Source organism: Candoia aspera, chromosome 8 (assembly GCF_035149785.1).
Source record: "Candoia aspera isolate rCanAsp1 chromosome 8, rCanAsp1.hap2, whole genome shotgun sequence".
In the NCBI taxonomy this organism is placed as follows: domain Eukaryota; kingdom Metazoa; phylum Chordata; class Lepidosauria; order Squamata; family Boidae; genus Candoia; species Candoia aspera.
In genome coordinates this window covers 55207650-55233085 of record NC_086160.1, presented here as the reverse complement: position 1 = coordinate 55233085, position 25436 = coordinate 55207650, and the positions used below count along the sequence as shown (strand labels likewise).

Below are 25436 nucleotides of genomic sequence, written 5' to 3'. Positions count from 1 at the left end.
GGGAAATCATGCTGTGCTTTTACTGTAGTGTAAGCTACACCAGTGGTTCTCAATCTTGGCCACTGGAAGATGAGTGGATTTCAACTCATGAAGCCATGCTGGCTGGGGAATTCTGGGAGTTGAAGTCCACACATCTTCCAGTCTCCAAGGTTGAGAAACACTACATAATCCAATACTGTACTTAATTTTTTTTTAAAAGCAAAAGTGACAGTGATGACCATGAGGAAAAGGAAACCCAAGATCCTTGATGCTGTCATTTTATTAAGTCAAGTGAAAGTTTGCAAAATAGTTTAAAGTTTTGGCTATTTCAAGAGCTGCTCATCAATTAAGTGATTAATTAACATTCAATAAAACGGGGGGGGGGGAGGGCAGATGGAGTTCAAGCCATGCCTGAACCAAAGTATAATCGGATTTGTAGGATTATATTGCAGATACGCAAACTCGGTCTTGGTCTTGGCTAAGTAAAGCATCATTTTACTAGAAATTCTTCGATTGCACGTTTTTAAGCTGCCCCCACACCTTGAAAAATAAATGCTGGAAGTTTACCCTAAGCAGATCCTACTAATATTGGGAGGGTATACGAGGAAGAACGCGCTGCAGTTCAAGACGCACGGTTTCTTGCTGGCAAATGAGGTCTGCCAACGAACTACCCGGGCAAGAAAGAGAATCTTGCGAAACGAGCCGGCCGCGCAGAACCATCAAAGCCGAGGAGCCACTGCAGGCAGGAAAGCGGGGACCAAGACGCCAGCAGCCAACCCGACCGGCCTCCGTCTGGGCTAAAGGCAAATGGGAGGAGCGGGGTAGAAGCCCGGCCCTCCGAGCTCGGCGGCGACGTGCTGGATTTGTCAGCGCTGGCCCGCCCGTCGTCGCCTGCCGCTCGGCCAGCTACGCCGCCCCCGCCGCCGCCGCCTCCTCCGCAGAAGAGCGCGGTTCGCCATGGCTTTCGCGACCCGTCCCTTCGTGCGCCTGGCGTCCACCGCAGCCGCCAAGAAGCTGGTGATCAAGCATGTGACGGTGGTCGGGGCCGGCCAGATGGGCTCCGGGATCGCCCAGGTGAGCTGGCGAACAGAGCCGCCCGCGCTCCGACGCGGGAAGCTAAGGGGCGGCGGCTGGAGCAGTCGTGCCTAAGTCTTTCCTGGCCCTCCGCTGCCCTTGGGAGTGCGTGGAAACCGTTTCTGATCTCCGAGCGCTTTGCCAATAAGTGCCTTTGATTAATACTAAAGCGGAGGGTGATCTTAGACTGTTGCAATGGGGGAGGGGGGTGTCAAACCTGTTGCAAAGGAGGGCTCCAGCAGGAGGAGTACCCCAGCCTCCCTCCACTGAAGCCCTCCTGGAATGCTGAACTACAACTCCGGGAACTCCACTTAGCATGGCTGAGAATTGTAGTTCCCATCCAGCATGTTGGGAATTGTAGTCTGCTGTACTATAACCTAGACCAGTGTTTCTCAACCTCAGCAACTTTAAGACCTGTGGACTTCAACTCCCAGAATTCCCCAGCCAGAAACACTGACCTAAAAGATTCCAGGTGGAGGAAAGTTGATCTGCTGTATGTAGAGCAGGTCCATGTAGCTGGAACTGAAACTTAACTACATTAGTGGAGTACTGTACACATGCCTCCAGTGTGGTGTGGGTACATGGTGCTCAGTGTTTGGTGAGGGAAAACCCATAGTGGCAATGGATATATCTTCTTTCTGGTTAGTTCCTTTGATAACCTTAGGAATTATAACTCAGAACTGCGCCCTAATAAACTTTCAGTTCAAACTGACTCTCATCCCAGTTTTGTTTTTGTCACTAATGCCACTCCAGGATATCTTTTTTTTCTTAATCGAAGAGGCATCAGAAAGAAGACTCTCTTATCCCAGAAGTCATGGTAGTATGGTTTTGTTTATTTATTTGTTTAATTTATCGTATTTGGATGCTGCTTCACTCAGGGATTTTGTGGCGGCTCCCAATTAGAAAAATGTATTTAAAACAATAAAACAATGCTTTAAAAATCCACAAAGCACAGTCATCAGAGACTCTGTATAACAGGACTTGGTCCTTACTGCCTCTTCTCCAAAGGCCTGGTAGAAAAGAATGGTTTTAACTAGTTTCCCAAATAGCAGAAAGGGGCAGGACAATCTAGCCTTGGGGTAAGGCCGATTCATTGATGTTAGGGAAAATTCACTGATGTTAAGAGCAGTTCAGTGATGGAGCCACCCACTCAAAGACATGGCCAGTTCCCCTTCATTGGGGTGCTGACATGGAGGCTAAGCAAGTACCTAATGAAGGTACAGAGAGCAGAGGGGTGGGCTTGGCCTAAATCAGGGGTCCCCAAACTCTTCAGCTCATTGACCCTTTCATGAAGTTGCAGATTGTTCATTGACCCCCAAACATTTATTATATGAAATAAATAAATAAATACTATTTAATTGATACTACTGTGAACAACAACAACAACGGAGAATCCCATCAACCCTTGGGGGTTGATATTGACCACTTTGGGGAACCCTGGCCTAAATGGACTCTTCCAGCTGTATGATTGTAAATAGCAATTGTTTGATCATGGCAAGTGCCTGTTGAAGTGCCCCACATGCTTCACTAAACTGAAGAAGTGCCCACAGAATCCAGCACTTTTGTCCACGTGACAGAAGTGGTATTGTGCCATCACAATGCAAGCTCTGCCCATTTGATGTGTCCAGGTAATGTTGCATGCACAGCACTGCTTTCCTCAATTTGACAACAACCCCCAGACAGCTTCTGTGATAATATGGAGGTCTCCAAGTTACACAGTGCCTTGTTGGCATGTGACGTTCAAAGATCTAGTCTTGTCCTTTGCTAAAGAGTGGGTGCAACTGAGAAAACTGTATCTTTGTGCTCTGATCCCTTTTGTCTCAAGTTAGTTGAGGTAGGGAAAACCAGGTGGACACAGCTCTCATTTGTGGGGATTTAAAACTCCTTTGGTGATAGGGAGAAAAGGCCCAAGGACTAACCAGAATGAAATGACTCTTCAGAAGGTGTTGTGTGGTAGACAGAAATGAAATTATTTTTCATATTTATGTGAACTTTTAGATAATTGGTTTGCATAAAATATCTACTAGGATCAGGAGGTGTGTCATGTTTGGCAATTGCCTTTCATATCTTGGTAACCCTGAGATCCTGAAACATGCTTTTGGCAATGCAATCATTGATCGTCATTGGGAGTGTCTTCACAGGAACAAATGGGTGTCACAGCAAAGATCGTAGCTTCTAGACTCACCTGTATTTTCAAGAGGGCCCTTGGATTCCCTGGATGTGTTTTTAGAAAATGAAAATGGCAAGTGCAGCTCAGTAGTTTGTATATACCCAGCTGCCCAGGAAAACAAAAAACAAAAAAACAAAAATAAGCTGGGTGAGCTATAGTGAGTATCCTGGGAGGGCTACAAAGGGTGTCAAGTAGCAAGCTCAGTTTATCTTCTCATTCTTCTCAGAAATGGATGGTTCGGTACACCCCATCAGCCATTTTATGATTGGATAAGCCTCCCCCACCACCCATGACAGCCATTTTCTTTCAATGTTACAACATGAATTTAAAGTTGGATTATTAACTTCTTGCCCAAATGGTTTGGGATCTCTGCATTAAATCCATACCAAGGGAACCTTTTTCTGTGGTCTCTGAAATGGATTTACTTCTTAATAGAAACTCATGAGAGCAAAAACACAGTTTTCAATGTTCACGAGAAACAATAATGTTGCAGATTATCCTATATTGTGGGATATAGGCCATGGCCTGTATCTCATTGGTTTGGGTCACACATTGCACTAATCCATAACATGGGTTTTTGGTGGCTTAGTGTTTTACATGAATCCAGCAATTGTAGTCTGGAAAACAGGCTTTATAGTTTGGGGTGAGGGGTGACAAACATTTGGTGCTGTGCAGGCTGCATAACATTGGAACAAGGAGGAAGCCAGAACTGGCATGTAGTTTGCTTTCTTCCCTTAGACCTCTGGGGAGAATTTGGAGAGGGGCTCATCTTACACTAAAAACTAATAAGCCTGTTTAGGGTTTATGCTGCAGATCTGGTTTTGTTTTGTTTTTGTGCCTCAAAGCGGCAGGAAACCATACCACCGATTTTGAGCAACAATGATCAGAAATGGTTTCAAGGACCACTAAAAAGGGGCTTAGTGGTTGGGTGCAGCCCTGGGCCTGCAGGTTGCCCAACTCTGGCTTAACATTATGTGTGAACCCAGCCAATGTAGTTTATTCAACAAAACATAGATATTACAAACCATGATTTGCTGTCTGGTGCAAATCCAACCATTGTTTTCTGCATAGAATGTTGTGAAGGGGTCATGGGTAATTTTGGCAAAGACTGTAAGGTACTGTTGCTTAAATGTGCTTTTAATACCGTGGTTAAGCTGATTATTGGGGGAATCTAACCTTATCATGGAATAATCTCATCTCTTTTTTGCTGTATTTAAATTTGTTGTGCTTCAGTTCTTCAGATCTGTTACTCTCTATGCTGACTTTTATTTGCTTCTTGTTCTTCATTCCCTTTCATTTTTCTTAATTCCACCTATGTTTAGACCTCTTAGGCTGCAGTCTAGTAGTCTCATTAGGAAATACATGTCAGGTTGCATTGTTTCATGCACTTGTAAATTAAGTTGTTGCTTTTGAATTTTCATCTTACAAAAAATAATTCTACGACACTTTCCAGCTTTTCATAGCTTGCTTGTTACAGATTAATTTGGCTACCCCATTGGAATTTAAGCACTTGAGAGCATGATTAATGTAGTTTTTAAAAAATAAGCATACCTAGGTTAGATATTTTTGTAAATACTTCTACAGAAATGACTAGCCCAGAAATATTTTTGATAACTTACCTCCCCAGCACAGACTGTGTTTTGTCACTCCAGCATATCAGCAACCTGAGACAACTGCATACTTTCTATGCTTTATTCTTCAAGGGCACTGTTCATTTGCTGCAATGGATTAGGTGAATGGCAAACAAATAGAAGGGACTTTTACACAACTTTTGTAAAGGTATAATTAGGCATTGATCCATTCTGGAAGCAAGAGTTTTGCATAACCAGAAAAAGTGTGCATTGGTACATCAGCAAAGATATGATCTACCATCCAATCAGGTGTTTGATCCAGGCCACACATAGCAAGCAGATGGTGTGGACCAATCAAAATAGAGACACCACCATTCCCAGCAAACACTTAATCCCAGAAAACCTCTAACCATCGACCAATCCTCCTGAGTTCAAATGTTACACAGACTACACATACTGGAAAGCAACCCTCATTTCTAAACCATTGTGCTGAGGAAGTCTTGCTGGAGAGTGGGGCAAAATGTCTGCAAAAAAACCTGATCAGTACCTTGCTATTGATCTTCCAAACCCTGGAGAACCCAACTGAGGACGTAGAGACCTATTTCTTCCTTGAGCAAAGTCAGTTTGTTACTCGATTTAAGGATATAGAGTAGGTCTGTGTAAAACTGTTTGGAGGGGCATTCTACCAATTGAACAAAATGTTCATCAGATGGCTTGGCACAGTCCAAGGGAGAGGCGTAAGTAGGAAGAAGATCCAGAGGGATGAGGTAGAAAGATGAGAAGCACAACAGGAGAAGATGAGAAAGATGAGAAGCACAACAACAAAAACAATATAGCCCAGCTTCTTCCCAAGAAATAGAAAAGCTTAATCAACATAGGCATTAATATCAATTCACATAATTATATTTAGGGCTGCAAAATACTCAGGACTAAAGTATAAAAATGGTTTCACGATAACTCTGTGACATAGGTCATCCATCCCCATTCTGGGCACACCTCAGATAGATGAACTTAACATTCATAATTTTCATCCAGCATGAATGTTGTTGAGGCCCTGTCTCTGCTGGCATTTTGGAAAGCCTTGAAAACATGAAGACATGGGGGTTGGGAGGTAACTGGGGCCCTTGAAATTGTAGTGATTATCAAAAGATTGCCAATATTTTGTGTAACTTCAGTAGGCCTGATAAGTACATTACTTTGATCTAGAATTTATATTCTTACTTTGCTTTTATTATTTTTCCCATGGTTAGCATGGCAGTTTCTGCTTTTAGTTAAGTCTTCTTGGGAAGAATGGAAAGAAGTCTGGTTTATTTGAATTTGAACTGAGTTTTGAATTAAGTTCTTCAGGGTGGTTCTGATAAAGTTTCACTCTTTAGTCCCTCCAAACCATGTTTCAAGGAGGCTAAGGACTGAGACTGAGTGTGTTCAGGGGTGCTTCTGAAACAAAAGGCAAATCAAAAGAAACTGAATCTCTTTTATTGGGCTGGGTCCTTTCTCGGTCTGTTCAGGAATTTTGCTTGGCTGATATTTCAGTCATATAATGATTTAAGTCCTGGGCAGAACCATGTTTAAATTTCCACTTACTCCTGATGTCCAACAGATGACTTCGGGTCCATCACATTCTCTTAACCTAACTTAATAGGATTGTTGTGAGGATAAAATGGGAGAAAAGACATGATGTATGCCATACTGTATGTTTGGTGGAAAAATGGGATATACACATATTAAGTAAATAATGTCAGTCTACTTTGTTACTTTTCCAGGTAACATTTATTTTTCCTCCCCCCCCCATCACTTTTTCCTAGGAGATGGATTGACTTCTTTTTTTCTCCCCCTTTCCCTATCTTTTTTACAGATTGCTGCAGCAGCTGGCCACACGGTGGTATTAGTGGACCAGTCAGATGAAATATTAAATAAGTCCAAGAAACAAATTGAGGATAGTCTGAATAAACTGTCAAAGAAAAAGTTTGCAGACAAACCCGAGGTGATGTTTCATAAATATTGAAAATGGTGGTGTTCTTTTTGGTATTTAATACAAGGGGCCAACTTTCCCCAACATAAGTGCCCCATAGCTGTACTGGGACTTCTGTTTTCAAAATCCTCAGCCTGCACGGCCTCTGCATCAGGAGGGCACCATATTAAGGAAAGCTGCCATGCAGAAATAAAGTTGTTTGGGAAATGAGAAAAGCTAAACTAAAATCAAAGTGGTCTTGATTTTTTAAAAGCAAATCTTCTTTTTATATCGAAATCATAATCCAACATAAATAACCATTCCGAAAAGCCCTTGAAAAGTAATGTTTCTGCAAGTTATATCATTTGCTGAATGTGCATTTGCAGCCTATAAGGACATACCTGTTAGAGCTTCAGCGGGCGGTTGAGATTGAAGGTGATCTGGTTGAATCACCCCTTTGAAGCTGATCTAAAGGGCTTTTACCTACTGAACTAGAACAGCAATATTACTTCCTTTGGGCCCTTCAGTGATTTTCTGCACTGGCACACAGAATACTTGCTTTGAAGTAAAGTAGCCGGCTGAAGTGGATGAGGCTGGCCTCTGTGCCTTCTGAGCTTGAGCATGTCAGGAACCCTTTGCTTCAAGCACATCGCCTTCCTGCCTGAAGCCCCATGCCGAGGCAAGTGGCACCTGCTTTGTGCAGTAAGACTTTTGAAAGAGATGGTGCAAATGTCCTGGTTGGGTAGAGTGAATAGCTCAGATTCAGGTGTGCTGGTGATTGTATCTTTGAAGTTCTGCCACGGGGATGGACATCAGCGCTGACAGTGGAACACATTCTGCCAAACTGGGAGGAAATCAGAACAGCTGCACATGGAAAATTGTGTGAAGCCCCAGAGGTGGAATTTCATCATTTATTTGGGCAGGGCAGGGGGGAGGACATAACGCTGCCTGTGGCTTTCTTTTCTCTAATGCATTTTGCTACTTGAGGGACAAGAAATAATGTGTTAGATTCCTGGGTCAGTTCAATGTGCCCAAACAGGTTCCTAATGCTTTACAATGTTACATGCTATTATTTGTTTTTAATGGTTATTTAAGATAGTTTTGATTATTGGCTTTATTGTACACCGCCCAGCATCACATTTGTGAGATGGGTGGCAATATCAATTTGGTAAATAAGTACAGTACCAATGAACCATATTACAGTTGAAGCAAGCTTCCTGTTTATGCAGACAAGCGTACCATTCAGTAAACCGATTTTATTGCTTCTCCAACTTTGCAGGCTGGTGCAGAATTTGTTGAGAAGGCCTTAAAGAATGTGACCATGAGCACGGATCCTGTCTCTGTGGTCCACAGCACTGACCTGGTGGTGGAGGCCATTTTGGAAAACATAGCTCCCAAAACTGAGCTCTTCAAGACACTGGATACGTTTGCGTCAGAGTAGGTTCTTAAACTACTACAAACCTGATACAAAAAGTCATTACCAACTAGAGGCATGAAAATATTATTCACATTTATTTTCAGTACCTTCTGGTTATTTTGACGATTAGTCTAAGAATATGAGTTTAAATACATGGTTGATTGTTTAGATTTATCCTCCTGTTCACACCCCAAATAAACATTTGGCCAGATGCATAAATAATCTGTTGAAAATGTTACACTGTTTTAAGAGAAATGGAAGGAATGAGCATTTATTTATTTCAAAGGAAAAGCAGCTTTGCTGGATGTCTGATCTGTATTGGGGCTTTGCATTGCTGTTTTCTTTTTTTTTAAATGCCCAACTTAAAGTTGCTTTTTTAAAAGCTTGCTGTATTGCTTGCTGTATCAAGAGTTGAAATCTGTAAGAAATATAGGCATCTTTTTACTTTGGAGTTGAATTCCGGTCTTGTCTCAGTGGCTTAGCTGATGAACAGTTTTTGTAAATTAGGGCTGAGAGGAAGGTGCACATCCTTTTCCAGGCTTACAAAAAGGTTTAAGTGGAGTGCTGGGGGCTGTCCTCCAAAAGTGAATCCAGCAAGGATGAACATTAATTTTGAATTAGTTTAAATTGAATTAAAATAAATATATACCGTAGTTCTTGCTTAATATCCACTCGTTCAGCGACCATTGAAAGTTACAGTGGTGCTGAATGAGGGGACTTGGACGGGTCCTCATAGTTGTGGTTGTTACAGTGTCCCTGCGGTCACTTGATCACAATTGGGGCACTTGGCAACCAGCTCGCCATTTCAACATCACAGTGTCCCGTGGTCATGTGATCACCATTTGTTATCTTCCCTGCCAGCTTCCGACAAGCAAAGTCAGTGGGAACGTTGGTAGGAGGTTGCAAATGGCGATCATGTGACATCGCACCTAATGGCTGCATGGGATTCGCCTAACAACAGCAGTCGAAACAGCTGCAACTGCTGTTGTAAGTTGGTACAGTCATGTGACATTGCATTTTACGACCGCACTGCATAGCAACAGAGTTGCTGCTCCCAGTTACCGTCAAGCAAGTACTACCTGTATTCATTAAGTACAGCTAATATGATTTCATCCCATGTATTTAATAATTTTCCCTTGTCACATCAGAAGTTAGAACAAAACAGCACTTTTTGGAGGGATTCAGGGGCTACCCACTATGAATCTTTGTTTTAACTTGAGTTACTTGTTTCTAGACTAAAACATGGTCAAGTACAGTTCTGAGGTTGTATGAAGGCTTACTGTAGCTTAATAATTCTGACTTTTAATTTTATAGTATAATCTTCTTTATTAGCTTTTAATTTTAGCTTTCTGGCATAATGCGTTAAAAAGAATACTGCTTTTCATCCTTCTTGGCTTTGTCATGCCAAATAAAGCATTCCAAATAATGATTTTGTTCACTGGAAGCTGAGAACTCATCTTACTTACATACTGATGGTTCTTAATCATTTTAAGATACTCTCTTCTCTCTAGGAGAGACCTGAGTGAAAACATTAACTTCAGAAGGAAAGGAAGTGGAGTAATTCTCTGCTTATGATCAAATATTAAAAAGGTATTCCTACACCAGAGAACCATTCCAGTGAATTATTTAGGCAAAGTCCCATCTCTGTTTCTTCCAAAGAAATGTAATCATCATTGCTGTTTCAGAGGAATTACTGTTTAAAATTGAGCAATTTTTATCAAAATATCATTGATAAAATAATCAACTAAATGGATTTTAGGGGTTGGGGTGGAATGAATAGAATACAAGCTTGTTTGACAGTTGTATTTTTCATAGATAGTTGTTATCAGTATCATTCCTTCCAATAACAAACTGAAGTAAGTGCTGATAGCAGAGTAGCCTGAATCTTGACAAAGCAACATTCTGCAAAGTATAGGAAATGTGTAAGATGTGTAAAAACAAACAAATTAAGGCAGGTGGCAAAAGAGGGATAGGGATCTAAAATAACTGAGTCAGGATTGAACCAGAGAATCCGGAGGGACACAGTTAGAAAATGACAAAAACATACAATAGACAAGGAACGGAGTACTGTATCTTGGAAGAGAACTTACCAGTCAGGAATCCTGAACAAGTGGACTATATCAATTTTTTTTACATTTTTAAATTTAGTAAATAGCATATTGCAAAACCTCATATTGCACTTCTCTTCCCAGTTCCTGGTGTCTGATTTTAAGCCTGACTTCAAAGAACATGAATACTCCCAAAAGTAGGAGGGGCAGGAGAAGGGGGTAGATCCAGGACAAGAATTGAATCCTGTAAGATTGAAAATCAGATGAAATTCAATTAATATGATTACTTGCCATGTATTTAATAATTTTCCTCTCCCGTCATATTAAACTTACACTTTAGTGGCAGCTTTTATAAGGAGGTGCATTCAAGACTTTTGGAGGCCATTCGTTGCACATCCTTATTTTAAATTCCTGTTACTGGCATCAGTTGAAGAAATAGTGTATAAAGCTTTTTTTTCGTAATCATGGAATCTAGAGGTTGAGTTTATGCTTTTTTCTTTCTTCTAGCCTTGAGTCACTATTATGTTAATGTTTTAATGATTACTCTCTGAAGTTATTATAAACTTAACCTATTAGAGAGATTAGATTCTTGCTGAATTTGAAATGAACAGTGAAGGGAAGTAAGCATGAGTTTTTCCTTTTGATTCCTTTTCTGTCAGATTCCTGACTGAAATTTTACTGTATTACAAATACAGTAATAGGTTTTATTCTTTTGGAAACTACTTTGATTTTAAAGGCTGTCTAGCCCTGGTTGTATGCTAAAATATCTGATTTCGAAAAAAGAATGCCATGTAGTTCTTGAAGATTTGAGTTTGTCTGTCTGTTTGTTTGTTTTATATCCTGCCTTTATTTTTTACAACTCAAGGTAGTGTATATAATGCTTCCTCCTCCTACTTTTGCTGCAACAACAACCCTGTAAGGTGGGTTGAGCCGAGAGGAAGTGACTGGCCCAAATTCACCCAGATGGCCTCTGTGCCTAAGGGAAGACTAGACTCATGGTGTGCCACTGAGATTTTTTTAAAGATATCATTAACACACCTCATAAAAGACTATGGAATGGATTTGTACATTTGTAGCTTTTATAAGATTATCATCACTAAGCTTTGGGGAATGTATTCATCCTTCTCTCCACTGGTGCACTTCCAAGGAAAAAATTGCCAGATTATGTTTGTTACTCAGGAACGGTAAAATGCCTGCAAATATGTTTTTGTGCATAAGTCTCTCTGCTGCAATCGCATGACTTAGTCTCCCTTTTCTAAAATGCAGAAGAGTATTTAAATTTGGTATCTGTATTCATGTAGATTTGTTGACTTTTACAGGGTCCTTTTCTGCCTACTTCACATATGTTGTTCTCATACTTTGGTCTGAGATGAAAGCAGTGACCCGTTGAAAAGCAGCAAAGAATTTTCTAGCACCTTAAAAAGCAACAGAGTTATCCACTTCCTAATTTGGAAGTGGGGCACACACATTTCATCAGATGCATGGGAGAGTATCCCGATGGTGCAGGCATATGTTCATGTGTGCACATTCTTGGAAGGAGGGGACCAGAAACAGTAAAAGGAAAGATCTGAGGGAAATGAAAAGCAGTTAGAGGGCAGTTAGTGAATGCAGAAAATGCAGAAGAGGGTGCAATCAGTGAAAATTGCCTGTAGCTAACATTCTTATCAGTGCAAGAATGTGGGTTACTCAATAACTATTTTGCTACTGGCTAGTAATTCTCTTCCCCCCCCCCTCTGGTATTAACTAAATATAAAAAGAAAAAAAAGAATATTCAAAATTATAAAAGAAGGGAAAATAAGCTAAAAATAAACAAAAACATACAAATATACAAAAGGAATATTTACTGACATACCTATATCAATAAATTGAAACCATGATTCATTACAGTCATCCATGATTGGTCTATATTACTGTAATCAATTCTGCAAACTGCTGAATAGCTGGAGCCATATGTTTGTGTATCCAATGCGGAACAATGAGTCTCTTATCGGTAAGTTCATTTTCTTTGTCCAGAAGTCAACTCCCTTGTGATTGAGATAGAATATAAACATCTGGAAATATTAAATCTCAAGTTTGAGTTAATACAGGTAATAGCTTCTTACTGAAATGGAACAATATATTTAAATAAAGTGATAATTTCATTGCATCTCCAACTACATAAAATGCAATGAGGTCGTTTTTAAAATATTAGAAAAAAAAGGATTTAAAATATAGGAGTAGTAGTAATAATAATTCTTGAAAAGGATGTAATCTAAAAATTTATTGAAATTTTTGGGTTTTTAAAAAACCTCTCTTTTATAATAGTTAAGTAAAACATACAAGCAAAGAAATGCAAAAAGAAAAATATACAGGGCTTCTGGTGGGAATGGTGGACTGAGCAGCTGTGCCCGCGGGCTTAGCGGGCAGAGCTGACAACCCGGCAACTTTTTTCGGGCTCGGGCAGGTTTTTCTGAAGCCCAGAAACTTTCTCTGGATAAAGGAAATCACCTGGAATCACCCCATGGGTCCTCTGGGCGGCTGCTTGCAGCCAGAAGATCGCAAACAGCATTTTGCATTTGACTGGTAAGAGACAGCTGGGAGGCAGGGCTGTAATCATTTTCCAAGCTGCGCTGTAGCCTTAAAGGGACACTAAGACCAGCCACCCATTTCTAAATCACCAATTTATATATATATTTTTAAGTATGCATGTCCTAAGAGAGGCTTTCTACAGCGAGGAGAAGCTGGTTATCTTGGTGCTTATCATTATTTTTGGGATTACCTATTAAAAATTCTTTTTTTAAGTTTTGGACTTCGTTTTCCTTCCAAATATAAAGGAGGATTGAGAGTAAACAATCCTTTTTCCTGTTGTTATTTTTGTATTAAATTTGAAGATATTAGCATTTTCCTACACATTGAATTGGCTGATTTGAACCTTTAGCTTTCTGTTTCTACTTTCCCTGGGGAACTGCCTGCATATCTCACTTTCACTTGTGTAAACACATTTCGGAACTTTTCCATATTTTTGATTTTCACTGGTTAAGCTCCTAGGGGGTGCCATAATCTACTGCATGAGACATGGAGGATTTCAAACAGATTTTTTGACTTCTGCCAAGCTTTTATGCAAGATATTCAGGACATCATGGAAAATATGAGATCTAAACTGTGTCATCAGGTTAGGGGTGTGGTGGTTGAAATCGAGGAATTCAACAGTGTTAGAAATGTTTCTTAAGAGTGAGACTGGGATTTCTGTTGAGATGCTGGATGAAGACTGGATAGTGGAGTTGGAGAAATCTAAGGGAGAGAGAGATGTGCAAGCAATAAGTGAAATTGACTTCCTGGTGGAATGCCATGAAAAAGAAGGGGTCATTATGTACGGGTATGGGAGGTTTTTTTGAAGAGAAGCTGGAATTTTTGAGGGGGGAGATTGGCTGTTTGATTTTTTCAAGAAAAAAGCTCTGGGCACATTGTGGGGATATGTCAATGCTCTTGTTTATTTTGAAGTGAGATAAGGGTTGAAGAACATTTATCTGGTTTGCTTGAAGGGTTTGACTGATGTTAACTATTAATTATAATGGCAGACAATTTATGTGCTTTTTAGTTTGATTTTTATTATAGTAGACAGAAATTTATAGAATAGTAGTAGTAAGGGAATAATTAAATATGTGTTATCCTTTGGAGGGGGGAAAAGTTGTGTAGGAGGTCTATATGATTTTTTTTTAATATAAGGGGGAGGAGTAATTGTACTTAGTGATTTTTATTATGTGCTAAGTTGGAATCATTTATAGAAATAATATGGTTTTGGTTTAATACAGAGTAAGAGATTGATTATGGAAATTTTTGTATATCCTTGCTGTTAAAAGTCAGAAGCCACATCTTTTTGTAATTTTGAAAAAAAAATTCTCTTGTGTTTTCACACCTTTTTTGTTTCTTTTTCTGTAGTTTCTTTTTTTTTTGTAGCTTTTATCCTTGTCTTGAAACTTAATAAAAATTTTATAAAAAGAAAAAGAAATATACACATACATAAAGGATTTTGAAAAAAAAATTAAAAGCAAAACAAGCAAAAAATTTAAAAATATATAAAAGGGCATTCTAGTAGTCACTCTCCCCCCCCCCTTTTTTCTCCCTCCAGCCACCAATTGCTACTTGAATATTTTTATATTTTACTTTGGACATTATTACTCATTTCTGTATGGATCATTTACTAATGGCCATTATCAATAGGAAATGTTCATTGCCTGCACATCCTAGGTTTTATTTCCTTCTAACTTAATTATTTACTACTAGCCCAGCTCCAAATCAGCTCCAAATCAAAACTGGGTATACACTTTTTATTATTTTAATGTAACTATTGAGAGAACAAGTTAGGGATAGATCTTCATGAAGAAATCTATCTATTGGTCATTAGGAGTTTAAAGCAACTGGATGGCACATATTTAATTTGGGGAAAGACATTTTTAATTAAAATAATTGTTAGAGGTTTGTAGAAAGAAGAGCTGCAGTTAACATAAGGTGTATATTATTTTCTCCCCAGGCACACAATCTTTGCTAGCAATACTTCATCTTTGCCAGTCACGGTCTTAGCCAATGCTACCACCCGGCAGGATCGGTTTGGTGGTTTACATTTTTTTAATCCGGTGCCCCTGATGAAGCTTGTGGAGGTAAGGAGTCTTAACAGTACAGGTAGTCCTCACTTAACAACCACAATTGGGACTGGTATTTCAGTTGCTAAGCAAAGTGGTCATTAAGCAAATCCGACCCAATTTAATGACCTTTTTTGCAGCAGTTTTTAAGCTAATCACTGTGAGCAATAAGTGAACCTCATGGTCATTAAGCAAATCATGTGGTTTACCATTGATTTTGCTTGCCAGAAGCTGGCCAGGAAGGTTGAAAATGGTAATCATGTGACCACAGGACACTGCAACAGTCATAAATGAGAACCAGTTGCCAAGTGCCCAAATTGTGATCATGTGACTGCAGGGGAACGCCATGACGGTCATACGTGTGAGGACCTGTCATAAGTAATTTTTTCCAGCCCTGTTGTAAGTCCAAACCATTAATAAATGAATGGTTGTTAAGTGAGGACTACCTGTATTCCAAAATGAGTCTTGTGCCATGTTCACTACATGCTGCTATTGTTGAAACTGTCTTTGTTATGATAGTCATCCAGTCAGTTGGTGTTTGGGTGAGGGATCAGAAGACTGCTTGATTAAGAGGCTGACAGGATTAGTGGTGGCACCAGGAAGAATTCTGTCACTCCTGCAAAGAACAACATCTTAGGTGTGCTAGTGCAAAGGGACGAGAGCCCAAATGGAACCAGTAAGAAACAAGATTAAAGTATCTTTTGCGGAACTATGAATGTCTCCCTTAAAAAAGAGACAATCTTCAACTCAAAGCCTGCTGAGGATTGAATATGCTCAGTAACCACAATGATCAGTTGGGAAAGGGGAAAAAAGGGCATGAGGAAAGAAAGCATAAAGATCCTTTATAGCAGTATTTTTCAAACTTGGCAACTTTAAGATGTGTGGACTTCAACTCCCAGAATTCCTCAGCCAGCATGCTTTATACACTGTGTGTACAATTATTAGGCAAGTGAGTATTTTGACCATATCATTTTTATGCATATTTTCCACCTCCAAGCTGTATAAACCTGAATGCTTATTGGATATAAGCATATCAGGTGATGTGTATTTGTGTAATGAGGGAGGGTGTGGCCTAAGGAGATGAACACCCTATATCAAGGTGTGCGTAATTATTAGGCAGCTTCTTTTTCTCAGGAAAAATGGGCCAAAAAAGATTTAACTGACTCTGAAAAGTCAAAAATTGTAAAAAGTCTTTCAGAGGGATGCAGCACTCTTGAGATTGCTAAAATATTGGGGTGTGACCACAGAAACATCAAACGTTTTGTTGCAAATAGTCAACAGGGTCGCAAGAAACATGTTGAGAAAAAAAGACGCAAATTAATTGCCAAAGATTTGAGAAGAATCAAACGTGAAGCTACCAGGAACCCATTATCTTCCAGTGCTGTCATATTCCAGAACTGCAACCTACTTGGAGTGCCCAGAAGTACAAGGTGTTCAGTGCTCAGAGACATGGCCAAGGTAAGGAAGGCTGAAACTTGACCACCACTAAACAAGACACATAAGTTGAAATGGCAAGACTGGGCCAAGAAATATCTGAAGACGGATTTTTCAAAGGTTTTATGGACTGATGAGATGAGAGTGACTCTTGACGGACCAGATGGATGGGCCCGTGGCTGGATCAGTAACGGGCACAGAGCTCCACTTCAACTCAGACGCCAGCAAGGTGGAGGTGGGGTACTGGTATGGGCTGGTATTATTAAAGGTGAGCTAGTTGGACCTTTTCGGGTTGAAGACGGACTCAAAATCAACTCCCAAACCTACTGCCAGTTTTTAGAAGACACTTTCTTCAAGCAGTGGTACAGAAAAAGTCTGCATCTTTCAAGAAGACCATGATGTTGATGCAGGACAATGCTCCATTGCATGCATCGAAGTACTCCACTGCATGGCTAGCCAGTAAAGGCCTCAAAGATGAAAGAAGAATGACATGGCCCCCTTCCTCACCTGACCTAAAGCCTATTGGGAACTTGTGGACCCTTCTCAAACGGGAGATTTACGGTGAAGGAAAACAGTACCCCTGTCTGAACAGTGTCTGGGAGGCTGTGGTTGCTGCTGCACAAAAAGTTGATCATCAACAGATCAAGAAACTGACAGACTCCATGAACGGAAGGCTTATGGCTGTTATTGCAAAGAAGGGTGGCTATATTGGTCACTGATTTTTTGTTTGAAATGTCAGAAATGTTTATTTGTAAATTTTGAGTTGTTCGTTTATTATTCTCACTTGAACAGATGAAAATAAACGAGTGAGATGGGGGAATTTTCGTTTTTCATTTAGTTGCATAATAATTCTGCACACTAATAGTTGCCCAATAATTGTGCACACATAGATATGCTCCTAAGAAAGCCAAAACCTCACTTTTACTTCCTTAAATATTCAGGTTTGAGGTTTATTAACATTTTGGATTGACCGAGAGCACTGTAGTTGTTCAGTAATGAACTTCATCCTCAAAAATACAACTTGCCTAATAATTGTGTACGCAAAGCAGTCTAGCTTTGGTGCTTGGGAAAGCTATAAAGCTAGCTAGCAGGAAAATAAGAGACTCACCTGCTGCTGCTGCTGCTGGATAAAGACACCACAGTATTTAATTGCAGTTTCATGCCTTAACTTCCCATGAAGTGTTTTGTATTCCGTTATTAGTAGCTAGGGTTAGTTATCTTTGGTGCCAAACACTGAGTGACTTGACTTTGTAATCGGATTAACAGCTACTACACTAGAAGATGTGACTTCTAGGACAACATAGAGCTTTCCAAATGTTGATTTCGAATTCCAGCATTCCTCACTATTGACAGTGCTGGTTAGGGCTGATGAGTACTGGAATACAGCAATATCCAGAGGTGCTGTTGTCCATCCCTGCTCTAAACTGAAGAGCCTGCTTTTTAAGAAAAAACTAGGCTTTTTGTGAATGCTCTTTGCATGTTCAGCAGAGCACCCCAGGAAGTGCTTTCTGTGAGTTCTTCTTGTAGTATTACAGTGGTTTGTGAAGTACCCTTCCCATCTTGGGCGCCTTCATCTGTTGGGGCTTCCAGTTCTCAGCCATGACCATGATTGGCTGCAAAATTCTGGGATTTAATGTCCCCCCTTCTCAGAGGGATCCGACTGCGGAAAGTTGGTTTAAAAGTGGGACATTATTTTATGTGGAAAGTGCGTGCTAGTAGTCCTGCCCACCTAGCTGAGAACTTTTAAAATGGTGTTTAAATTCACTATTTTGTCAGCACAACAATTTCTTCTGAAGCTATCTTTTTGAAACACTGGGAGCTAGAATGCGAATAATTAAGTGAATAAACAAAACAATTCTTTTTGAGCTAACTTGCCACTTGTATCCACGAGCAGTTTGTGATTAGGAGAGATGCACTGCCCTTACAGGAAAGAGAAAGAGTTGCAGGAAAAGGAGAGTGCTAGGAAGTGCTGGGAAATTGTGTATTAGAACAAGCCAAGGCTTACTGTATATTTTCTCACAACCCTCCATCTCAGCAAATGCAGAGAATTCATGTACTGTAGTATTATTGGGGCTAAAACTATTATTATAGTTTTCCTCACTACTGTGACTTAGAATGCAGTAAGAAGGATTCTGCAGATAAAATAGCCATCTGGTTTTGGGTTCTGTCCCAACCAGATACCAAAGAGAAATCCAGGAACAGATCAAGAGCAAAAAAGGACCTCCCTGCTTGTGGCATTGAACTACATGCTGCCCTGGATCTTTGGAGTAATACATACAGTATTCAAGGCTGGTAGTCCTTGGTAGTCGGATTCCCCTTACATTTATTTGAAAGAGAAGCTATCAGTTTATGTATTAGCATGTGCTTCCAAAGAAATGTGAAGTAGGAAGCAGTACTGTATGCCTCTTTTCATAGCCATATATGTAATTGTTTACTTATTTGTTTTCTTTAATAGATGCTGTCTACCATGGAAATCATTCCCATGTGACATACCAAATATGCAAAATAAGTTTTGCCTATTGTGCTGTTATGACCTGTTATATATCTTGGTTGGTTTTATTATTTCTGTGTGAGTCCGTGTGTTTTTTACTGTACTTTATCCTATGTTTAAATAAAAAAACCGGACACACGCAAAGATAATAAAACCAACCAAGATATATAGCAGGTCATAGAGGCACACTAGACACTAGTATGACTTGTTGAATGCAAAGATGATTTTTTAAAAAAAAGAAAAAACAGTTCCAGCACATTCTTCAATTGAAGCAGAATCAACACTCATTTTAGCATACTTCATTTCTGTTGGAGGATGGTCCAGAGAGTGGGCATTACAGCATAATTTAAATAGTTTGAAGAAGTGGTAAAAAAGAAGTTCCTTGTTATTAAACTGCTTAAGGTCCAAAGAAATGAAATCCGGTTTGGTTAGTCTCTCCCCTGCATCGTGGTATTGTATGAAATTGTTTTTGAGATTGAGGAAAGTCCCTTCTCTTTGATGATGTCTTTACCCCTAGGTTATCAAGACACCAATGACAAGCCAGAAGACTTTTGAGTCTCTCATGGATTTCAGCAGAGCAGTGGGGAAAAACCCAGTATCTTGCAAGGCAAGTGCATTTCAAAATTCAGAATAGTAGTCTAGTAGGTTCACACCTGGCCACCCTGAGGATTTTTCATCTCTATCTTATTTTGAAAGCACATTTTTTGATGCTGAGCCACTAGCCCACTGGGTTGATATAACATAGTGGTTAAATGACTGAATTTAAGCAGACTTTGGTTTTAGTCTGCCATGAACCTGGCCTTGTTTCTCCTCTTCTTTCCCATCTACAATAATGGCAAATTGATACTAGCCTACTGTACAAATTACAAAAAGAGCGCTTTTTCCATTGAATTATTTGTATTCACTTTGTTTCAATTTGTCATACACAGCTAGTCCTTGCTTAATGCCCCTAATTGGGACAGGAATTTGTGTTGCTAAGTAAAGCAGTCATTAGGCTAAACATCACATGACCGCACTGCTTAGCAACGACAGTCTCAGTAGTCCTGGTCATGGTCGTTGGGTGAGGACCATGCCATCATTAGGCAAAGACCTCACACTTCTCCTTCCCTGCCACACTTGCCTCTGCTTCAACTCCTCCATTTGTCTGTCTTCCCCTCCATCTCTGTCCTTTTGGCTGCCCTGCACTCCACCTTCGCTGCCTACCTCTACCGCCTCCTGCCATCCCAACTGATCTTCACTGTCTTCTTCCGCTGCTGTCGAGGCGTGCCTGGCCAAGGCAACTGCTGGCCCTTCATGAGGCCAGAGGTGGGAGGGAGAAGGCCTCACGAAGGGCCAGCAGCCGCCTTGGCCAGGCAGGCCTCAACAGCAGTGGGACAAAAAAGATGGTGAAGATCAGCTGGGGGTGGCAGGGGTAAGCGGGGAGTGCAGGGCCACCAAAAGGACAGAGATGAGGGGGAGATAGGCGGGTGGGAAGAGTTGAAGCACACACTACAGTCATAAATGCAGCCAGGCTGCCAAGCACCCAAATTTTGATAATGTGACCACGGGGGTACTGCAATGGCCATAACTTTGAGGACTGGCCATAACTACCATTCGTTCAACACTGTTGTAACTTTGAATGGTCACTGAACAAATGGTTGCTAAGTGGGGACTACCTGTAATACTTACTTGGATTGTAATAGTGATCTCTTTTATACCTTGTTTTTCTTTTCATAGGACACTCCTGGATTTATTGTGAATCGACTTCTTGTGCCTTACCTGATGGAAGCAATTCGGCTTTATGAGAGGGGTAAAGTTGTAGAATATTAATTGTCAGCCTAGCTCAGACACATGTGCACCTCCACCAGTGTTTTGGGACTGCAGTCCCCATCTCGCCTGTTTCTTTTGTAATTTGATAGCAAACTTTGGGTCTAGTGTGAATAAAGGGTTCAGCTAAGCGTGCTTCGCTGGTGGCTGCTGCCTCCTTTTGTTTCCCTCTCTTCCATGCCCAACATGTCTTTTCCTAAGAATAAAAAAGGCCAAATCATGTGAGATTTAGCCATTTCACAAGATTTCAGACCTTGTAACATTATTTTAGGGGGTTTTGGCGTATCTTGGACATTTGACTAGATTAGACCTTCTTCACTTAGATACTGATCCAGTATGAAATGACTTCTAGAGATCCAAGTTTAGAAGAACCACAAACTATTCTATCCCTTGACTACTTGGTATCCTCCGTGTTATTATATCTTTAATTCACACTGCACCCAAACTGAAGAGACCTTTTCTCACCCCCTTCTCTCTGGGAAGAATCCTAGAATGAAGCGGCCATTATTTAGGAGTCTTCCATTGTTTTCACAATAGACAATTCAAAGAGATCACCAGTTCATGTAATAGGAACTGTATTGTTTCTAGTATCGATGGGCAAAACATTCCAGGCACAACAACTATTTCCAGCCAAAAACTGGGTTCAGTCTGGCAGTGGACCAAAACATGCATGTTCCAGGCAGAGGTGTATGCATGAGGAAGAGCAGGAAAAAGCCAAGGACTGCAGCAGAAGACCAGCCCCCTCAATCTTTCCATCACTTTACTTTTCCTACCTTGCTGTAGCTATCATTACCAAAATCCTTGTCTTCAAGGGCATCTTATCCAACCAGGCCATCCCCTTCCCTGATCTTCCCAACATGTCCTTTCCCTGCCTCCCTTTAGCTATCTGTGATATCCAGCCATCCTGCCCCCCACCCCACATCTTCCCTGAGGGGAGGCCTTGGGGAGATTCTGAGCAGGGGGCAGGGGTGTGGGCAGGCCAGCCAGTTGGAGGTGCCACTTTTGAAACAAAGACATTGGCAGAAACCTGGAACAACCAAAGTGTTCCTGGTTTTGTTTCTGCTGAACAGCAGCATGCCCAGAATAGCTTGGCAAAATACATTTTCCATTTTGTGCGCTTCCCTAAGAGACCTTTTTCAAATTTCTGCTTAAATGACAATGAGTGCAAATTCATTTCATATCCTTCCAGCCAATTTTGTGATATAAGATAATGCGTATTCCAGAGCTGCTTTTTTTAAAATAAAAGCAGTCTCCATTTCCAAAAGCAACTTGTGACATTAGGGAAATAAATTACATTCTGGTGATTATCTCTGGAATTGGAAATATAATTAGCATTTTTATGTCACTAGAAAAATCCATATTGAAGTTATAGGTGCAATACTAAATGAAGTTTTTTTCAAAGCTATTACATTAAAAAAAAGTACAAATTTTGAACCCAAAAGAACCAGGATCAGCCATGTATATAAGTTCACAAAAGTTATTGGCCTATAATCATACTCTGTGACAGTAAAGAAAGAACCCCTGCCTTTTAAAATCCAAACTTTTGGAATATTAAGTGTCCCAAGCTGCACCTTTCCTTTTACCTGCTTGGTCCCTTCAGAATTTTTGGAGTGTTAGCCAATAATGTGGCCTAGAATCTACTATATAAAAATCAACATTGCAATTGATTATTAACAAGATTAATATTAAGGTTAATAACAATAATTAATTAGTTAATAACAATTAAGGTTAATGATAACAAGATTATCATTATTGGATAACAAGATTATCATTATTGGAAGAGATGGGCGGTGATAGAAATTTGAAGAATAAATAAATAAATTAATAGTCCAGAAGTATAGCATGTGTTAAATGCACAGTATTCCAAGTTCACTTTGTGGCATTTCTAAGCAGGGCAATGAAATACCCTATCTAACATCCTGGAGGGCTAATTAGTGGGTGCAACACCTCTTGAGAAGGTCCATAGATCTTCCCTTTTTTTAAAGGCAAAATCTTGTAAGATCATCAAGGCTTGTGAGATTTCATCTTGCAAGAGATTGACATGACAGTGCTGAAATCCGGTGAGATTTTGAGCATGAAAAAAACTAACAAAAGGATGCCTGCAGTTTCTCACCCCTGAAGTAGGTTAGCTGATGTCAACTAAGCTAGGATAGAACAAAGGTCTTAGTTATCTTAAAGCAGCTTCCCATGACATGATTTCCAAATTAGCACAAAATTGCCTTTGAGGAGTGCAAATCCCTTTGGGGAAAAGTGGGAGGATTCCTGACTTTGGATGCATTTTTACTCAACTTGCTGTAACTTTAGTGCCCTCCAGATGTCTGGCCTTCAATGACCAGCATGGCAATGAGTGGCTTGCTGGGAATTCTGGGAGCTGAAGTCCACCCATCTGGAGAGCAGCCAGATGTGGAAGACGTGTGCCGTTTGTTGCAATGTTGATGGAAATATGGGATAATAAGGATAATTATTGTCTTTTTCTTTCAAACCTAAGAGCCAGTTAACTCTTGAAATAAGCCTTGTGTTCTTCAAAGCAAGCATGGCTGCTACATAAAGAGCTAAATAGAACTTTCCTCTCTGTAACTATTCAGGCTTAAGCTCTCTTTCATGACCGTCTGCTATTAAGAATATTATTTCAGACATTTTGTTTGGAAGGCAGCCTTTCCTCTTCTTACAGATGAAAGACTCCCATTATCAAGATCCTGTAAATATATTTTAGATATTAAATGCTTCCTTTGTAGATCATATAGGTGTTTTCAGCTTGTGGAACAAGATTAGCTGTATTTCTTGCTTATCCATCAACAAATATTGCTAATTACTCCTCAAAGGTGGAATAAGAAGAAATTAGTGACTTTTTAAAGCAAAGGATTAGCTTTGTATAAAGAACTTTTTGTTTAAAATATTGCCATATAAAATACTTCAACAAAATACTGCATTCCAAATTTAATCAGCCATTACATTTGCATGGGTGAACAACTGGATGTGTTTCTTTTCTGATTTAAAACTTTTTAATTTATTGAACTTCATTGAATGGTAATCCCTGAATCCAGGTACTGTTTTGGCTTTAAAAACTTTGGAGATAGGGAATTTAAACACATACGTTCAAATGATTGCTATAGGAAATAGGATAACATCTCATTAAAATAATGTTTTAATTATCAGACTAGATTGGCAATATTATTTTATGGTTTAATGTGGTTTCCGCCTGCTCCAAATGTGGAATGGATAAAAGTTCTGACAAGCTGTTTTCCAAAATCTCACTTTACAGAGAACATTTTCTTCACTGGGGCGGGCAACTTGTAGGCTACTTGCATCATGTTGGACCATAGTTTTTGCAGCATTGTGGTGGAGTCATGGTATGCCCTAGTCAACACTGTCTTCTGGAAAGCTGCTGACTTAGTAGAGTTTTGACATGCTATGTCTATAATGAGGTTTATGTTATAAATGAAAGAAGAGAGATAGAACTCTGTCAAACCAGCTGTCAATCTTTTGTCTAGGAGATGCATCAAAGGAAGATATTGACGTTGCCATGAAACTTGGGGCAGGTTATCCTATGGGCCCATTTGAACTCTTGGACTATGTCGGCTTGGATACCACTAAATACATTATAGATGGTGTGTATATCATTGCTCTGCAAAGAGCCACATTAGTTTGGTGAATATTTACATCTCTGTTGAACTCTGTTTCAGTTCTCCTTGAAAGGTAAACATAACTTTTTGTTGTTGAAAAGCAAATGTGAGTCTTTTCATCCTTTTTTTTTTTTTGGATCTTTTTTTCCTATAAGATTATGGTAAGGAGTTAGGTTGGCTATTACTTTCATAAGGAATCTTCATGGATCATAAGGAACTGGAGTTCTGTTTGAAGATGTAGAAAAAGTCATGCTGGCAAAGTTTTGTTTTTGATGGAGATTTTTTCACTCAGTGTCCTAATACAGCAAGTGTGATCAATTTGTCTATCCTTACTATTCCATCTGTTTTTACTGACATTGTTTCTAGAACTATGGAATCAACAGGAAGTGGTAGGCAGAATTGACTTGCAAATTAGGAAGATAAAAGCATGAAAAGGCTATACTATCTTCCCACTTCTTGTATTTTTCAATAGAGTATTCTGAATAATCTGGGATATATGTAAAATTCCCAGGAAAAAAAGACTGGTGATCCAATTCCCACCCTGGAAATCTTTATCATTTTGTCCTCCCAATTGTGTATAGGGTTAAGAGAGTTGAGAAGTTTTGTCCCAGCTAACAACTTGAAAATAGTCACATTGATTCCTTTAAAAGAGTTGCAGTATTTGAACTGAAATTCTCTTGTTGCTCTGAGTACAAATATGGAACCGCCAGCTTTCTTTACCACTACATTAAAAAATGTAATGTTGTGAATGAAGAAGTTTGAAAAATATCTAAATGTATGTGATACGCTGTGTTATCTAATGCCTGTGTTTTTCCCCCCCTCTTCTCCCGCCAATTAGGATGGCATTCACTGGAGCCAGACAATCCTCTTTTTGCTCCAAGCCAACTTCTAAATCAGTTGGTAGAGGAGAAGAAACTTGGAAAGAAGACTGGCGAAGGATTTTACAAATACAAATGAACTTTATAATGTGCCGTGTTTTTCTGACACATGTAAGGATAACTGCTGAGCTTTTCCATACAGTATTTGTAATATTGCTTAATCAGGGCCATAAAAAACAGCCAGTGCTGTATCTTGATTATAAAGGCTGAGCAATTTATTTCCACAGTGTGGTCTTATGATATTTTAAATTTTGGGAGCTTTACATATTCAAGTGCCTTTTTTGAAACTACCATGGATCTAAGTACATCTCAGGTTTGTAATCATCCATAAAAGCTAGTAAAAATTTTAATACAAATAAAATACTTCCAATATTA

The 25436-nt window shown here is 39.8% G+C and overlaps 1 protein-coding gene across 1 annotated transcript; it reads left to right on the top strand.

Annotated features, from left to right (window-relative positions):
• Window positions 1-860: 860 nt before the first annotated feature.
• On the top strand, window positions 861-25436 carry HADH (hydroxyacyl-CoA dehydrogenase). Its single transcript, XM_063309847.1, has 8 exons — window positions 861-1053; window positions 6650-6778; window positions 8025-8182; window positions 14721-14847; window positions 19272-19361; window positions 20471-20543; window positions 24052-24168; window positions 25022-25436. Exons 1-8 carry the CDS (start codon window positions 937-939, stop codon window positions 25138-25140), a joined length of 930 nt encoding a protein of 309 aa, XP_063165917.1. The 5' UTR covers window positions 861-936; the 3' UTR covers window positions 25141-25436.

Bases quoted from the DNA above. Each gene is read 5' to 3' on its own strand.
- HADH (XM_063309847.1), top strand. From the start codon at position 937: ATGGCTTTCGCGACCCGTCCCTTCGTGCGCCTGGCGTCCACCGCAGCC. The intron at 14,848-19,271 runs GTAAGGAGTCTT...CTTTACCCCTAG, and splicing joins CCCTGATGAAGCTTGTGGAG to GTTATCAAGACACCAATGAC. The intron at 19,362-20,470 runs GCAAGTGCATTT...TTCTTTTCATAG, and splicing joins AAAACCCAGTATCTTGCAAG to GACACTCCTGGATTTATTGT.